The following is an 18,979-nucleotide window of genomic DNA, read 5'->3' on the forward strand; positions in this document are numbered from 1 at the left end:
TTGACGCATTGTGGGGAACCTGCAAGGGAACCTGCGGCCTAATGTGGGGAGTCTATGCTACCTAATGTGGGGAGTCTATGCTACCTAATGTGCGGAGTCTATGCTACCTAATGTGCGGAGTCTATGCTACCTAATGTGCGGAGTCTATGCTACCTAATGTGGGGAGTCTATGCTACCTAATGTGGGGAGTCTATGCTAGCTAATGTGGGGAATCTGTGCTACCGAATGTGGGGAATCTGTGCTACCGAATGTGGGGAATCTGTGCTACCTAATGTGGGGAAATGGCTACCTAATGTGGGGTAACTGGTACCTACCTAATGTGGGGAAACTGGTACCAAATGTGGGGAATCTATGCTGCCTAATGTGGGGAAAAGATGCTACCTAATGTGGGGAAACTGCTACCTACCTAATGTGGGGGAACTGCTACCTACCTAATGTGGGGGAACTGCTACCTACCTACCCCCTGGTAGTAGCACCCTCATCATCCGCCAGCAACTACCCCCGCCCCCCCCAGCAGCAGCACCTCCATCAGCAGATCCTGATGGTGGATGATGGCGGTGCTCCTGCCAGGAGGATGATCCTGCCGATGGATGATGGGGGTGATACTGCCAGGGGGGATGGCCAGTAGCACCCTCATCATCCTTCAGCAACACCCCCCCAGTAGTAGCACCCCCATCATTCACTAGCAACACCACCAATACCCCCCTCCCGTGGTAATAGCATCAGCTAACGGATGTTGAGGGGTGTTACTGCGGTTGTGGTATTATATTCAGAGGGTGCACTGTATGGCAACGTTATATTCAGAGGGCGCAGTTTGTGGTAGTATTATATTCAGAGGGCACAGTGGGTGGTAGTATTATATTCAGAGGGCGCAGTTTGTGGTAGTATTATTAGAGATGAGCGAACTTACAGTAAATTCTATTCGTCACAAACTTCTCGGCTCAGCAGTTGATGACTTATCCTGCGTAAATTAGTTCAGCCTTCAGGTGCTCCGGTGGGCTGGAAAAGGTGGATACATTCATAAGAAAGATTCTCCTAGGACAATATCCACCTTTTCCAGCCCACGGGAGCACCTGAAAGCTGAACTAATTTATGCAGGAAAAGCCATCAACTGCCGAGCTGAGAAGTTTGTGACGAGTTGAATTTACTGTAGTTTGCTCATTTCTAAGTATTATATTCAGAGGGCGCAGTGGGTGGTAGTAATATATTCAGAGTGTACAGTATGTGTTGGTATTATATTCAGAGGGTACAGTATGTGATAGTATTATATTCAGGGGTACAGTATGTGGCAAATTTATATTCAGAGGGTACAGTATGTGATGGTATTATATTCAGAATGTACAGTGTGTGGTATTATTATATTCAGTGGGTACGGTGTATGGAAGGTTTATAATCAAAGAGTATAGTGTATAGTAGTATTATATTTAGAGGATACAGTGTCTGTCAGGTTTATAATAATACTTGTTTTCATATAGAGGAGGAGAATGCGCTGACATAGTGAGGAGACGTCTGGGCGTCACATTCTACAGACAGAAGTTTTAGCTGGACCAGGCGGTATGTACCATCTGAATTAGATAAGGGAAGACTATAGAGAAGACCTGTAGTCACTGATATCATTGTGTATTCTCCTCACTATAGAGAAGACGTCACCTGTAGTCACTGATATCATTGTACATTCTCCTCACTATAGAGAAGACGTCACCTGTAGTCACTGATATCATTGTGTATTCTCCTCACTATAGAGAAGACGTCACCTGTAGTCACTGATATCATTGTGTATTCTCCTCACTATAGAGAAGACGTCACCTGTAGTCACTGATATCATTGTGTATTCTCCTCACTATAGAGAAGACGTCACCTGTAGTCACTGATATCATTGTGTATTCTCCTCACTATAGAGAAGACGTCACCTGTAGTCACTGATATCATTGTGTATTCTCCTCACTATAGAGAAGACGTCACCTGTAGTCACTGATATCATTGTGTATTCTCCTCACTATAGAGAAGACGTCACCTGTAGTCACTGATATCATTGTGTATTCTCCTCTCTATGTCCCATCAGAGCTGTAGTCGCTTGTCAGTTCTACAGTTAGGTCAGTGAAACTACAACTCCCAGCATAACCTCACCACTGCTCAAAGGGGTACTCTACTGGAAAACATTTTTTTTTAATCAACTGGTGCTACAGATTTGTAAATTACTTCTATTTAAAAATCTTAATCCTTCCAGTACTTATTAGCTGCTGTATAAGCGATTCACAGGAAGTTATTTTCTTTTTTAATTTCTTTTCTCTCTTACCACAGTGCTCTGTGCTGACACCTCTGTCCATGTCAAGAACTGTCCATAGTAGGAGCAAATCCCCATAGCAAACCTATCCTGCTCTGGACAGTTCCTGACATGGACAGAGGTGTCAGCAAATAGCACTGTGGTCAGATTGGAAAGAACTACACAACTTCCTGTGGAGCATACACCAGCTTATAAGTACTGTAAGTATTAAGATTTTAAATAGAAGTAATTTAAAAATCTGTTTAACTTTCTGGCACCAGTTGATATAAAAGTAAATGTTTTCCAGTGGAGTACCCCTTTAAGTAATTCTGGGAGCTGTATATTTAAATGGTGAAAACTTCTTTAACACTTTCCTATTCTGTGGCAACTGGTATATCTGATTATTATACTGGAATTTCTCACAATGCGCTACAACAGTGGTGTCTGTCACAACAGGCTAAAAACTTACTGGGGGGAGGGGGGAGGTATGGGGGTGACACCATTTTCTACCGCACCGGGTGACACCAACCCTAGCAACGCCACTGAGTGTGCCTCCAGCTGTGCCTTCCTGCTTATAGTGGCAATCCGCCACTACAAGCAGACACATAGCTATCTGTGAGTCGCCACTAGAGATGAGCGAATTTCCAGTAAATTCGATTCATCACAAACTTTTCGGCTCGGCAGTTGATGACTTATCCTGCATAAATGAGTTCAGCTTTCAGGTGCTCCCGTGGGCTGGAAAAGGTGGATACAGTCCTAGGAGACTCTTTCCTAGGACTGTATCCACCTTTTCCAGCACACCGGAGAATCGGAAAGCTGAACTAATTTATGCAGGAAAAGTCATCAACTGCCGAGCCGAGAAGTTTGTGACGAATCGAATTTACTGAAAGTCCGCTCATCTCTAGTCGCCACGAGCATGCGCAGTGTACTCGCAGACATCGCAGCCGCTCTCTCTGCTCCCTAAGCTAGGCCGAGAGCAGCCACGATATGTGGGAGTACACTGTGCAAGCGTGCGGCAAATCGCAGAACACTGTGGGCCTCATTTACTAAGAGTGTCGGGTTTTTACTAGTGGGAAAAGAGGTTTCAGACTTGCAGGATTCCTTCCTATTTACTATTGGGAAAAGTCGGGAACATTTTCTGACCAGCTTTTTCTAGGTGGATATTTCCAGCCATTTATCACCAGGACTTTCTGTGAATTCAATAGTAAATCGGTCAGGCCAGCCACGCCCCCTTTGCGACAGACCGCGCCTCTTTTTCGGCATTTCACAGTGCAATGTCGGGTTTGTCGGATTTTTCAGGCGCACACATGTCTCAGACACTCTGCGCCAAAATAACCCGACAAAAACTGATCGGTTCCACAGCTTAGTAAATGAGGCCCTGTGTGTGCAGCAGATTGCCGCTAGAGGCACACTGTAGGGTCTGTCATCGGCGGAAATACACTGCGGATCTGATCTGTGTGGTCCTACCCTAAAGGGGTATTCCTGTATCAGAATTGTTGTTTTTTTTTTAACCTGAAATCAGAAATACCCACCCCAACGACACCAGCAAGTGGTGGTTATTTGCAGAACTGTGTGACCATTGGCTACCACATATGGCTATACTTTTATCCACATGCCGCAGACATGATGGAAATCCCCCATACATAGAATGAATCACCTAGATTTTTTTTTTTTTTCTGAACGTAAAAATATTTTTGGCAGAAATGGACCCCAGGGTCCATTATATTAATTTATGTTTTATATTATTTTTTGCTTAATTTCTAAACATTAAAGCCAGACATTTATTTATTTTTGCGTTTTTACTTTTTTACCAAAACGATTTTATGTTCTGTTCAGGATTATAATTGCGGCCATCTTTCCAGAACTGGTGTGTTGACATTCAGAGATATGCTTTACAGTAGCCACATGGACACCGGAATCTGGTGTCTGGAGATGACTGGAAGTCTGCTCTGTGATCTGTGTAGAGGTCATTGTGTAGGAAGGACGAGGGAGTGAGCGGTGACAACTACCTATTGAGCATCATGGATCCTCTTATCTATAAGGAGGTGATACATGTCACTGTAATCCTCCCTATGAGGATAGTGAGATAACTGCTGAGTAGTGATCTCTACAGGATGCGGCAGTCTACAGTGAGGCTACATATATATATATATATATATATATATATATATAATTGGTCATATATGAATGTATTAGATATTACAGTGAAATAAGTGACCACCAATACGGCTTACTTCATGTTGCCCTGCCACCCAAAACAGAAATAACAGAACAATGCCAATATATTAGATATAGGTAAACCCATATGTACTATACCAGTGGTCTCCAACCTGCGGACCCCCAGATGTTGCAAAACTACAACTCCCAGCATGCCCGGACAGCCGTTGGCTGTCCGGGCATGCTGGGAGTTGTAGTTTTGCAACATCTGGAGGGCCGCAGGTTGGAGACCCCTGTACTATACAGTGATCCCTCAACATACAATGGCCTCAACATACAATGGTCTTTTCTGGACCATTGTAACTTGAAACCAGACTCAACATACAAGGCTATGGAATCTGCAAAACGTGTCAATGGCTGGAAGAACAAAACCAATCAGAATGGATATTTCACTGGTAAAACCTGTGTATTCCTAAAGTGCATGCACTGACTGGTGTCTGGTAGCGCCCCCTACAGTACAGGGAGGTATTACATGTTCTGTACTCTTTACCTGTGTCAGAGTTAGCTGCTCCTTTGGACACCAGGTGAGGGCGGCTCCATTTTCCTTTTTTGGGACATAATGTGTTCTGTACAGGACCCTGAAGAAGCTCCTGTCCTCTACATAGACCAGTGTTTCCCAAAGAGGTTGCCTCCAGCTGTTGCAAAACTACAACCCCCAGCATGCCCGGACAGCCTACGGCTGTCCGGGCATGCTGGGAGTTGTAGTTTTGCAACAGCTGGAGGCTCCCTGCTTGGGAAACACTGACATAGACAGTGATTTACAGCTCCCAGCAGATCTTTCTTACTTTTATGTGTAAGGATTTGCATTATCTGTATTAGTTATCTACTTATTTTTCTTTAAAGGGGTATTCCAGGAAAAAACTTTTTATATATATATCTCAACTGGGTCCGGAAAGTTTAACAGATTTGTAAATTACTTCTATTAAAAAATCTTAATCCTTTCAGTACTTATGAGCTTCTGAAGTTAAGGTTGTTCTTTTCTGTCTAAGTCCTCTCTGATGACACTCGGGAACCGCCCAGTTTAGAAGCAAATCCCCATAGCAAACCTCTTCTAAACTGGGCGGTTCCCGAGACAGGTGTCACCAGAGAGGACTTAGACAGAAAAGAACAACCTTAACTTCAGAAGCTCATAAGTACTGAAAGGATTAAGATTTTTTAATAGAAGTAATTTACAAATCTGTTTAACTTTCTGGAGCCAGTTAATATATATAAAAAAGTTTTTTCCTGGAATACCCCTTTAATCCTCACTTTTTCCTATTTTTGGATGACATTTTGGTGGCTTCAGAACCAATTACCAGGCTTCCATAGAGTTCTGGTCTCAACATACAATGGTTTCAACATACAATGGTCATCCTGGAAGCAATTAATATTGTAACTTGAGGGACCACTGTACTATTGCTATGGCTGCTGATTTACTAGAAGATGCCCACTTTGCCACATCAGTGCCCAACCTTACTAATATACTTCTAGAGTAAAGCCAGTTACAGTAACAAAGGAGCTTGTATGTTTAGTATAGGATGTACCCTGTGAATGATGTCCTATAAAGGCATATGATGTCACAGAGGAGGCGCTCCTCTCCGATGAGCTCTGACAACACAATCGTGTATTAGATGACCCCCATTTTAACTGAATGGGTGCTGGATAAAGGATTTCATTTTATGTGCAATGACAAATGCAGAAGAAGCAGTTGTACTCGAGAAGATGCGAGAATAGGCAGAATTATTTTATATGTGAAAAGTCAAATAGGGATATATAAAGTGCTACACTCGCAATGCTTATTTGAGTCATTTCTCCTCCTTTTTTTTTGGGGGGGGGGGGGGGGGGTTGGTTGTCTCCATGAGAGTAATTCAAATTTTGTGATCTTTACAAAAAAAAATTAAAAATACATGTACTAAAGCATACTGGGCAGACTTATCTGTCTAAGATAGTGGTGCTTCGATATGAAAAATTTGGACCGAAATCAAATATGCAGGATGTGCTTAACCCCTTAAGGACCGGGGGTTTTTCAGTTTTTGCATTTTAGTTTTTTGCTCCTTGCCTTTAAAAAATCATAACTCTTTCATTTCGCCACCTAAAAATCCATATGATGGCTTATTTTTTGCGCCACCAATTCTACTTTGTAATGACGCCAGTCATTTTGCCCAAAAATCTACAGTGAAACGAAAAAAAAATCATTGTGCGACAAAATTGAAAAAAAAAAACGCAGTTTTGTAACTTTTGGGGGCTTCCGTTTCTACGTAGTACATTTTTCGGTAAAAATAACACCTTATCTTTATTCTGTAGGTCCATACGATTAAAATGATACCCTACTTATATAGGTTTGATTTTGTCGCACTTCTGGAAAAAAATCATAACTACATGCAGGAAAATGTATACGTTTAAAATTGTCATTTTCTGACCCCTATAACTTTTTTATTATGGGGCCGTATGAGGGCTCATTTTTTGCACCGTGATCTGAAGTTTTTAACGGTACCATTTTTGCATTGATAAGACTTATTGATCGCTTTTTATTAATTTCTTCATGATATAAAAAGTGACCAATAATGCACTATTTTGGACTTTGGAATTTTTTTGCGTGTACGCCATTGACCGTGCGGTTTAATTAACAATATATTTTTTATAATTCGGACATTTCCGCACGCGGCGATACCACATGTTTATTTTATTTACACTGTGTTTTTTTTTTTATGGGAAAAGGGGGGTGATTCAAACTTTTATTAGGGAAGGGGTTAAATGATATTCATTCACTTTTTTTTTCACTTTTTTTTGCAGTGTTATAGCTCCCATAGGGACCTATAACACTGCACACACTGATCTTTTACATTGATCAGTGGTTTCTCATAGGAAACCAGTGATCAATGATTCTGCCTCTTGACTGCTCATGCCTGGATCTCAGGCACTGAGCAGTCATTCGGCGATCGGACAGCGAGGAGGCAGGTAGGGACCCTCCCGCTGTCCTGTAAGCTGTTCGGGATGCCGCGATTTTGCCACGTCTATCCCGAACAGCTCCCTGAGCTAACCGGCATGCTTTCACTTTAGATGCGGCGTTCAACTTTGAACGCTGCGTCTAAAGGGTTAATAGCGCGCGGCACCGTGATCACCCCGCGTTATAGATTGGGAGCGGACTCATGACTTTCCAGTACGTCATGTGTCCTTAAGAGGTTAAAGGGGTACTACGGTGGAAAACTTTTTTTTTTTTAATCAACTGGTGCCAGAAAGTTAAACAGATTTGTGAATTACTTCTATTAAAAAATCTCAATCCTTCCAGTACTTATTAGCTGCTGAATATTGCAGAGGAAATGATTTTCTTTTTGGAACACAGAGCTCTCTGCTGACACCATGACCACAGTGCTCTCTGCTGACATGCATTTTAGGAACTGTCCAGAGTGGGAGAAAATCCCCATAGCAAACATATGCTGCTATAATCGGCATTGAAAGTACCGGCTCCACACATTGCAAAGGACTTAACCTACCTCACCTGATCCTCGGTTCGAGAACGCTGCCAGCCAGCCACGAGTCTCCTGCTGGAGTAACAACTCTATTTGCCTCCTGTGAGACCGCTCCATATAACATACACGGAGCTAACAGCTGCCCGCATCAGAGAGAGCAATCCCGGCACTGACACTGCTACAACAGCCGCAAGATTTTCCACTAGGTCCGTCGCAGCACGGGACCAGCGGCCAGAGGATAGGCGAGATTATTTTACCACTGTCTAGGTGGACATTTTCAGTCACCTATAGGTCTGTCTAGATGTTTGCACTACAGCTATTATTTTACTAACATTCTATGCCGGGCTATCAGTAACCTTCTGTGCCGGGCTATCAGTAACCTTCTGTGCCGGGCTATCAGTAACCTTCTGTGCCGGGCTATCAGTAACCTTCTGTGCCGGGCTATCAGTAACCTTCTGTGCCGGGCTATCAGTAACCTTCTGTGCCGGGCTATCAGTAACCTTCTGTGCCGGGCTATCAGTAACCTTCTGTGCCGGGCTATCAGTAACCTTCTGTGCCGGGCTATCAGTAACCTTCTGTGCCGGGCTATCAGTAACCTTCTGTGCCGGGCTATCAGTAACCTTCTGTGCCGGGCTATCAGTAACCTTCTGTGCCGGGCTATCAGTAACCTTCTGTGCCGGGCTATCAGTAACCTTCTGTGCCGGACTATCAGTAACCTTCTGTGCCGGACTATCAGTAACCTTCTGTGCCGGACTATCAGTAACCTTCTGTGCCGGACTATCAGTAACCTTCTGTGCCGGACTATCAGTAACCTTCTGTGCCGGACTATCAGTAACCTTCTGTGCCGGACTATCAGTAACCTTCTGTGCCGGACTATCAGTAACCTTCTGTGCCGGACTATCAGTAACCTTCTGATGCCGGACTATCAGTAACCTTCTGATGCCGGACTATCAGTAACCTTCTGATGCCGGACTATCAGTAACCTTCTGATGCCGGACTATCAGTAACCTTCTGATGCCGGACTATCAGTAACCTTCTGTTGCCGGACTATCAGTAACCTTCTGTGCCGGACTATCAGTAACCTTCTGTGCCGGACTATCAGTAACCTTCTGTGCCGGACTATCAGTAACCTTCTGTGCCGGACTATCAGTAACCTTCTGTGCCGGACTATCAGTAACCTTCTGTGCCGGACTATCAGTAACCTTCTGATGCCGGACTATCAGTAACCTTCTGATGCCGGACTATCAGTAACCTTCTGATGCCGGACTATCAGTAACCTTCTGATGCCGGACTATCAGTAACCTTCTGATGCCGGACTATCAGTAACCTTCTGATGCCGGACTATCAGTAACCTTCTGATGCCGGACTATCAGTAACCTTCTGTGCCGGACTATCAGTAACCTTCTGTGCCGGACTATCAGTAACCTTCTGTGCCGGACTATCAGTAACCTTCTGTGCCGGACTATCAGTAACCTTCTGTGCCGGACTATCAGTAACCTTCTGTGCCGGACTATCAGTAACCTTCTGTGCCGGACTATCAGTAACCTTCTGTGCCGGACTATCAGTAACCTTCTGTGCCGGACTATCAGTAACCTTCTGTGCCGGACTATCAGTAACCTTCTGTGCCGGACTATCAGTAACCTTCTGTGCCGGACTATCAGTAACCTTCTGTGCCGGACTATCAGTAACCTTCTGTGCCGGACTATCAGTAACCTTCTGTGCCGGACTATCAGTAACCTTCTGTGCCGGACTATCAGTAACCTTCTGTGCCGGACTATCAGTAACCTTCTGTGCCGGACTATCAGTAACATTCTGTGCCGGACTATCAGTAACATTCTGTGCCGGACTATCAGTAACATTCTGTGCCGGACTATCAGTAACCTTCTATGCCGGACTATCAGTAACCTTCTATGCCGGACTATCAGTAACCTTCTATGCCGGACTATCAGTAACCTTCTATGCCGGACTATCAGTAACCTTCTGTGCCGGACTATCAGTAACATTCTGTGCCGGACTATCAGTAACCTTCTATGCCGGACTATCAGTAACATTCTGTGCCGGACTATCAGTAACCTTCTATGCCGGACTATCAGTAACATTCTGTGCCGGACTATCAGTAACATTCTGTGCCGGACTATCAGTAACATTCTGTGCCGGACTATCAGTAACATTCTGTGCCGGACTATCAGTAACATTCTGTGCCGGACTATCAGTAACCTTCTGTGCCGGACTATCAGTAACCTTCTATGCCAGACTATCAGTAACCTTCTGTGCCGGACTATCAGTAACATTCTGTGCCGGACTATCAGTAACCTTCTATGCCGGACTATCAGTAACATTTTATGCCGGACTATCAGTAACATTTTATGCCGAACTATCAAATTATTTAAGCTACAGTTCCCAACACATCCAGAAAGAGAGATCCAGCAACAGTGTTTAATATTTCTACCATTAGGGCCCAATGGTAGATAGACAAAATTATAGTGTATAATTCGTTTTATATTTTATTCGTGAATCTGTCTAATAGTGCAATAATCCAATGGATTTTTGTCATAAATATGCAATACATTTTATACTATTTTCAGACTATTTCTCTTCATTGTGTACCATTTGAGATGGTAAAATCCTTGAGGTATGGTTAATCTTTTTAGTAATTTACAAATCTGTTCAACTTTCTGGCACCAGTTGATTTAAAGAAAAAAAGTTTTCCACCGGAGTACCCCTTCAACCAAAAGCCAAACTACAACAAAAAGACTACAATTCCCAGCAGGCAATGACAACTACTAGCAAATGCATAAGGGGCAGTAACACAAAAGAAGTGCATGATGTACTGCTATAGTACAGACATCCGCTGACAGGGCATGCTGGGAGTTGTAGTTCTGCACCAGCTGCAAAGCCACAGGTTGTAGAATCAGATCACTGCTCTATAGCAGTACATGCCACTTATGCATTGCTGGTAGTGGTCACTGGCCCCTGGGGGTTCTAGTTCTGCCCCAGCTGCACCCAGGCCCGGTAACACATGAATAAACCTTGTTCACACTTTGTACATGAACTGTTGCTATAGAGCAGTGATCTACAACCTGTGGTTCTGCTGATGCTGAACTACAACTCCCAGTACGTCTTCAAAAGCCCATATCTTGGTATAACATATACGTTTACCTCTACAGATCATGGAGGTAAGCTATGTAGCACATGCCTTGGTATAACATATACATTTACCTCTACAGATCATGGAGGTAAGCTATGTAGCACATGCCTTGGTATAACACATGAATTTACCTCTACAGATCATGGAGGTAAGCTATGTAGCCAATGCCTTGGTATAACATATACATTTACCTCTATAGATCATGGAGGTAAGCTATGTAGCACATGCCTTGGTATAACATATACATTTACCTCTACAGATCATGGAGGTAAGCTATGTAGCACATGCCTTGGTATAACACATGAATTTACCTCTACAGATCATGGAGGTAAGCTATGTAGCCAATGCCTTGGTATAACATATACATTTACCTCTATAGATCATGGAGGTAAGCTATGTAGCACATGCCTTGGTATAACATATACATTTACCTCTATAGATCATGGAGGTAAGCTATGTAGCACATGCCTTGGTATAACATATACATTTACCTCTATAGATCATGGAGGTAAGCTATGTAGCCCATGCCTTGGTATAACACATGAATTTACCTCTACAGATCATGGAGGTAAGCTATGTAGCCAATGCCTTGGTATAACATATACATTTACCTCTATAGATCATGGAGGTAAGCTATGTAGCACATGCCTTGGTATAACATATACATTTACCTCTATAGATCATGGAGGTAAGCTATGTAGCACATGCCTTGGTATAACATATACATTTACCTCTACAGATCATGGAGGTAAGCTATGTAGCACATGCCTTGGTATAACATATACATTTACCTCTATAGATCATGGAGGTAAGCTATGTAGCACATGCCTTGGTATAACATATACATTTACCTCTATAGATCATGGAGGTAAGCTATGTAGCCCATGCCTTGGTATAACATCTACATTTACCTCTACAGATCATGGAGGTAAGCTATGTAGCACATGCCTTGGTATAACATATACATTTACCTCTATAGATCATGGAGGTAAGCTATGTAGCACATGCCTTGGTATAACACATGAATTTACCTCTACAGATCATGGAGGTAAGCTATGTAGCCAATGCCTTGGTATAACATATACATTTACCTCTATAGATCATGGAGGTAAGCTATGTAGCACATGCCTTGGTATAACATATACATTTACCTCTACAGATCATGGAGGTAAGCTATGTAGCACATGCCTTGGTATAACATATACATTTACCTCTATAGATCATGGAGGTAAGCTATGTAGCACATGCCTTGGTATAACATATACATTTACCTCTATAGATCATGGAGGTAAGCTATGTAGCCCATGCCTTGGTATAACATCTACATTTACCTCTACAGATCATGGAGGTAAGCTATGTAGCACATGCCTTGGTATAACATATACATTTACCTCTATAGATCATGGAGGTAAGCTATGTAGCACATGCCTTGGTATAACACATGAATTTACCTCTACAGATCATGGAGGTAAGCTATGTAGCCAATGCCTTGGTATAACATATACATTTACCTCTATAGATCATGGAGGTAAGCTATGTAGCACATGCCTTGGTATAACATATACATTTACCTCTATAGATCATGGAGGTAAGCTATGTAGCACATGCCTTGGTATAACACATGAATTTACCTCTACAGATCATGGAGGTAAGCTATGTAGCCAATGCCTTGGTATAACATATACATTTACCTCTATAGATCATGGAGGTAAGCTATGTAGCACATGCCTTGGTATAACATATACATTTACCTCTATAGATCATGGAGGTAAGCTATGTAGCACATGCCTTGGTATAACATATACATTTACCTCTACAGAATTGGAGGTATGTTTCTCCAGATGTTTAGGAGCAGATGTGAGCTGGAGGGCCACAGTGTGCCTCTACATCCGGCTAACCCCCTTTCGCAAGTCACACCCTTTATAGTTTCAGCAAAAACTCATTTTCGCCCAAAAAAGTTGATAAGCTTGGTAAATCTGCCATATGTTTTAGGAAAATAACTATTATGTATATATATTTTTTTTTAAGTAAAAAAAATAAAAATAAATTAAGACATAAAATAAGTATATGAGAAGGAGGCCTTCCCACATGGGCACAACCACTGGACCCTAGCACCATCACTAGTACAGGGGTCCTGGGTCCCCCTTTTCTTTTCACCTGCAGATATGCAGTAAGTAGAAGAAGTTCTTAAAAAGGGTTATCCAGGAAAAAACTTTTTTATATAGCAACTGGCTCCAGAAAGTTAAACAGATTTGTAAATTACTTCTATTAAAAAAATCTTAATCCTTTCAGTACTTATGAGCTTCTGAAGTTAAGGTTGTTCTTTTCTGTCTAAGTGCTCCCTGATGACACGTGTCTCAGGAACCGCCCAGTTTAGAAGAGGTTTGCTATGGAGATTTGCTTGTAAACTGGGCGGTTCCCGAGACACATGTCATCAGAGAGCACTTAGACAGAAAAGAACAACTCAACTTCAGAAGCTCATAAGTACTGAAAGGATTAAGATTTTTTAAAAGAAGTCATTTACAAATCTGTTTAACTTTCTGGATAACCCCTTTAAAGAGCGGCAGACAGGCACACATGCTCCTGCTCCACTAGTGATCTGTTATGGTCAGACATACTGTGAATTGGGGATACACTTTTGAAGAGGAATCCTCTTTGTACACAAATAATAAGAAAACATCACTTCCTAATTATTAAGATGCTATAAAACTCAATAACATGAACAAAAACACCATCAGTGCCAAACAGCTCTACCACTGAGCATAGACTACAAATAATAAAATGTCCTCTTCACAATGTTACCTGACAGGACTTTCATATCTAGCTAATATTTCAGAAGTATGACACAAACTGACAAAAAATACTTACACAAAAGAAAGAGAGTGGATGGAACAGACATACGTAATATTACGGAAAGCTGACATCACTGGACAGACCCCTCCACACAGATATACGGAATATATCCAACAAAAAGCAATCTCCTCATACAAAAGACTGACTGTGCTTGTGCTCTTCCCTATACCAATGTGTCCTTGGAACCAAACGGCATAGAGACAGAGCTTTTCTCCCCGTATGGCGGAGCTGTCCCCTGGATGACGGATGACTCTCATGCACACAGTGCTCCATTACATGTCATAGAAGCCTCACCAATTGTTTTCTGCTCATACCATTTCTTTGTGTGCCCACGAGGGCAGAAATAATGGCTCATATCACACACATTACATCGGATTGCAGGGCGACTGTATTGTACATGAGATAAGGAAGTAAGCGCGCCATAGAATAATATTGTTTGGACCCAAAGAGTGAGATAGACATATAAATTAACCCCTCACCCTGGGTGGTTGTGTAGTCACATACACAACAATGGAAAAGGTGTACAAAGTAGGGATCGACCGATATCGATTGTTTAGGGCCGATACCAGTACTGATAATCTACGACCTTTCAGGCTGATAGCGGACAACTTATAGCGGTATAAGTTATCGGATATTGCCCCCCCCCAGCCCCGCAGATCAATGATTTAAATCAATGAACTGCAGCGGCATTTGCGGGGCCAGAGACCGCCACCGCTTCTCTCCCCCTGCCTGTCCTGGGGTCCTCCTGAGTCCTATCACCACCGCTGCCCCATTGCCTCCCCCATTCCCGGTTTTAAAAATTACCTGTTCCCGGGGTCCGCGCTACTTCTGGCTCCTGCGACATCCTGAACTGTCACTGTGCGCACTGACGGTGACGTCGCGTTGAGGAAGTCACTCGTCATTGCACTGCGCAGCGCGCAGGACGCCACAGAAGCCAGAAGTAGCGCGGACCCCCTGGAACAGGTATTTATAAAACCGGGGATGGGGGAGGCAATGGGGCAGCGGTGGCGGCGGTCTCTGGCCGGGACATTATCGGTATATCGGCAAAGTAATTGCCGATACTGATAATGTCCAAAATCGTGAATATCGGCCAAACCGATAATCGGTCAATCCCTAGTATAAAGTAGGTCGTCTGCTGCCCTCCGGGATATATACAGCAATGGATATTTGGCTTCAGAAGAATCCGGCTCATGGCGCTGATCGACCAAACAGGTAGTTGACTAAAAGAGGATTTATTGACCAGAATGCAACGCGTTTCGCTGCGCATGCGCAGCGAAATGGTCTTTAACATGGTCTTTAAATGGTCTTTAACATGGGCAGCAGAAGGATTCCTTCTATTCTGCAGGACAGTCAATAAGGTTCAGCAATAGTGTTGCGCCAATTTACAGTAAATGCAGCTGAACTCAAACCTGACGGCTCGGCTATTGATGGCTTTAGTCTACTTAAAGGGGTACTCCGGTGCCAGAAAGTTGAACAGGTTTGTAAATTACTTCTATTAAAAAATCTTAATCCTTCCAGTACTTATTAGCTGCTGAATACTACAGAGGAAATTATTTTCTTTTTGGGACACAGAGCTCTCTGCTGACATCATGAGCACAGTGCTCTCTGCTGACATCTCTGTCCATTTAAGGAACTGTCCAGAGCAGCATATGTTTGCTATGGATATTTTCTCTTACTCTGGACAGTTCTTAAAATGGACAGAGAGGTCAGCAGAAAGCACTGTGGTCATGATGTCAGCAGAGAGCTCTGTGCTCCAAAAAGAAAATAATTTCCTCTGTAGTATTCAGCAGCTAATAAGTACTGGAAGGATTAAGATTTTTTTATAGAAAATAAAAATCCTGTCCATGGGTTGTGTGTAATACTTCAGTTCAGTCCCATTCACTTCAATAAAGCTAAGCTGCAATACCGCACGCAACCTGCGGACAGGAGTGGTGCTGTTTTTGTAAGAAAAAAAGCTGCATTTTTCTAATGCTGGACAACCCCTTTAAAGGGGTACTCCGCCCCTAGACATCTTATCCCCTATCCAAAGGATGGGGGATAAGATGTCAGATCGCCCGGGTTCCGCCACTGGGGACCCCCGCAATATAGCAAGCTGCACCCACCTGTAACTGCTTCCGGAAACGCTGGAGGCTCTCAGGCTAAGTCCTCCAGGCCATGGAAGATCATGATGTGACGACTCCGCCCCCTTGTGACATCACACCCCGCCCCCTCAATGCAAGTCTCAATGCTAATTCCTCCCGACCACGCGGACAGAAGATCGTGATGTCACGATTCCGCCCCCTTGTGATGTCACACCCCGCCCCCTCAATGCAAGTCTCAATGCTAATTCCTCCCGACCACGCGGACAGAAGATCGTGATGTCACAACTCCGCCCCCTTGTGACGTCACACCCCGCCCCCTCAATGCAAGTCTCAATGTTAATTCCTCCCGACCAGAAGATTGTGATGTCACGACTCCGCCCCCTTGTGACGTCACACCCCGCCCCCTCAATGCAAGTCTCAATGCTAATTCCTCCCGACCACGCGGACAGAAGATTGTGATCTCACGACTCCGCCCCCTTGTGATGTCACACCCTGCCCCCTCAATGCAAGTCTCAATGCTAATTTCTCCCGACCACGCGGACAGAAGATCGTGATGTCACGACTCCGCCCCCTTGTGACGTCACACCCTGCCCCCTCAATGCAAATCTCAATGCTAATTCCTCCCGACCACGCGGACAGAAGATCGTGATGTCACAACTCTGCCCCCTTGTGACGTCACACCCCACCCCATCAATGCAAGTCTCAATGCTAATTCCTCCCGACCACGGGGACAGAAGATCGTGATGTCACGACTCTGCCCCCGTGCGACGTCACGCCCCGCCCCCTCAATGCAAGTCTATGGGAGGGGGCGTGACTGCCGTCACGCCCCCTCCCATAGACTTGCATTGAGGAGGCGGGGCGTGATGTCACAAGGGGGTGGAGTCGTAATGTCACGATCTTCCATCCCTATGGTCGGGAGGAATTAGCCTGAGAGCCTCCAGCGTTTCCGGAAGCAGTTACAGGTGGGTGCAGCTTGCTATATTGCGGGGGTCCCCAGCGGCGATCTGACATCTTATCCCCTATCCTTTGGATAGGTGATAAGATGTCTAGGGGTGGAGTACCCCTTTAAGTATCATATTAAGTGACTCCACTGAGCTGTCACTTCAGCACCATGGAGAGTTCTTACTTAAACTAGAGGCCACACACAGAGCTGTCAGCTGTTTACCCCTGCCTGCCGTCAGCACCATGGACAGCTCCAATTCATGTATACTTGTTTACACATATAGGGATTACTGCACAACCCTGTTACATGGGATCCCATTCTTCCCAGAGAATGGAAGCGGATTGGGAATACCATAGCACGTAACCCGAGTACGACCAGGTGTCCTACAGACAAGATGGAGATCACACCTTCACATGGACCTGATGCCCACTGTGACACGCTGCCCATGTGATGACTAACCCTTACCCTAGTACCTTGCCAGCCCTATCGTTACCTGCCAGGTGACAAAGTTATTAAGTATAATAAAGGAGCATAGGAGGAGCCCACCCCCACCAAGGACTCCTGTGCCACTCCTACATGGATGACCCTGGCACCTACTAACCCACATCAGAAGAGATAATGAAGAGAAAAGGGTCAGGAAGAGATGTGGCCAAGGATGGAGGCTGAATAGCAGGTGATGCATGGCTGAAGCCTGCACAAGCATCAAGTACATTGCAACCTTGAACAGCAGCAGGAGAGGGAGGAGAGAGCAGCTAACCCCTTCAGTGCTGGAGGCCTTCTCTGCAGCAGGATGCCCACCCCCAGAAGACTTCTTTACTATAGAGAGATCTGCTCCTCACAATAGGATTACTACTTGTGCCCACCGCCATGGGTCTGTGATGTCACCATGCACTGCTATGGAGCCCACGTTGCCCCTGTGCCTGGTGGAATGCTTCAGCTGAGGAATCTGCATGCACGGACAGTGACGCCAGGAAGGAAGTTGGCATGAGACGTGGGCATGAAGGCCATCTACTGATGAGGATGCCAACCATGCTGTCTCTAGGACCCACACAAAGAAGACCAGCCCAATGACCTTCTGGTGTCCCTCCAAGCAGCCCCATCAATCACAGGGTATCCACCTGTAGAGGTGCCAGGCAAGGTGGGCACCCTCTACCTGTAGTTGCACCGGGCACAGTGTCATTGGCGGCAGACGCAGTGCTGACCCCCACCCCGGGCACTGGGCATGTACCTGAAGTCACTGTACGGGTGTATGATCCAGGCCCCCGCGGATTTCACCCTCTCCTGCTCCCGCTCCACCGCCTTCTGGCTGCCGAACATCCGGAGAGAGAACTTGTTGACCCCAGGCTGGAGCATGGCAGAGAGTTGGCGCTGCATGAACCGGGAGCGGGGTTCATCTTCCCCGGCCTCGCCATCTTCGGTGTCCTTGCCCGGTGAGGACCCCCGCGGAGGCTCGGTGGAGAAGGACACCTTGTGTTCCCGGGGCGGCGCCTCGGATAGCTCCCGCCTGCACTCCCCATTCGGGCTACCCTTCCCGGTGCCCGGGGTGCCCGCCGAGCTACATGGGCTGCGGGTGCCTCTCCTCCCCGCACTCCGGGACTGCTGCTCATCAGGTGTCGCAGCTGCCTCCACTCCCCTCATCACCGAAGCACTACTGCCGCCGCCGCTGCCGCCTCCCCGCCCGTCCATGGCAGCGGGGACCTGCGGAGTGACCAGGGGGCGGGGGAACTCCAGTGGGCGTGTCACCTCTACAGAGCAGGCCAATCATGAGAGCGGTGGGCGGGTATTTGACAACGTGGCCAATGAACGCAGAGACACTGTACAGATGGGAATTACTTGACAGAAATGCGCCAGTCGATTGCAGTGTGGGCGGTGACGTAGGCGGAACACCAACACGGCTGCCAATGGTGACGGAGCCCGAGCCGTGTGCTGTATACACAACAACACTGATAGGACGGAGAGAGAGAAGGGGCGGGGAATAAGGCAGCCGGACCAATGAGTAAAGGAGGATAATTGCATGAAGGTCTC

General features: G+C 45.2%; 1 protein-coding gene across 2 annotated transcripts in view; it reads right to left on the reverse strand.

Annotated features, from left to right (window-relative positions):
• HCN2 (hyperpolarization activated cyclic nucleotide gated potassium and sodium channel 2) overlaps positions 1-18,775 on the reverse strand; it is a 77,037-nt gene extending 58,262 nt beyond the window's left edge. Inside the window, exon 1 of one of the 2 annotated variants that reach the window (XM_056518011.1) lies at positions 18,183-18,775. In XM_056518011.1, the coding sequence (XP_056373986.1) occupies positions 18,183-18,640 (458 nt within the window). In that variant the 5' untranslated portion in view covers positions 18,641-18,775. Of the gene's footprint in view, positions 1-13,945; positions 14,017-18,182 lie in introns of those variants that run through there. The other variant, XM_056518012.1, reaches the window with a different exon arrangement.
• Positions 18,776-18,979: the final 204 nt, after the last annotated feature.

Source organism: Hyla sarda, chromosome 1, assembly GCF_029499605.1.
Source record: "Hyla sarda isolate aHylSar1 chromosome 1, aHylSar1.hap1, whole genome shotgun sequence".
Taxonomy (NCBI): Eukaryota; Metazoa; Chordata; class Amphibia; order Anura; family Hylidae; genus Hyla; species Hyla sarda.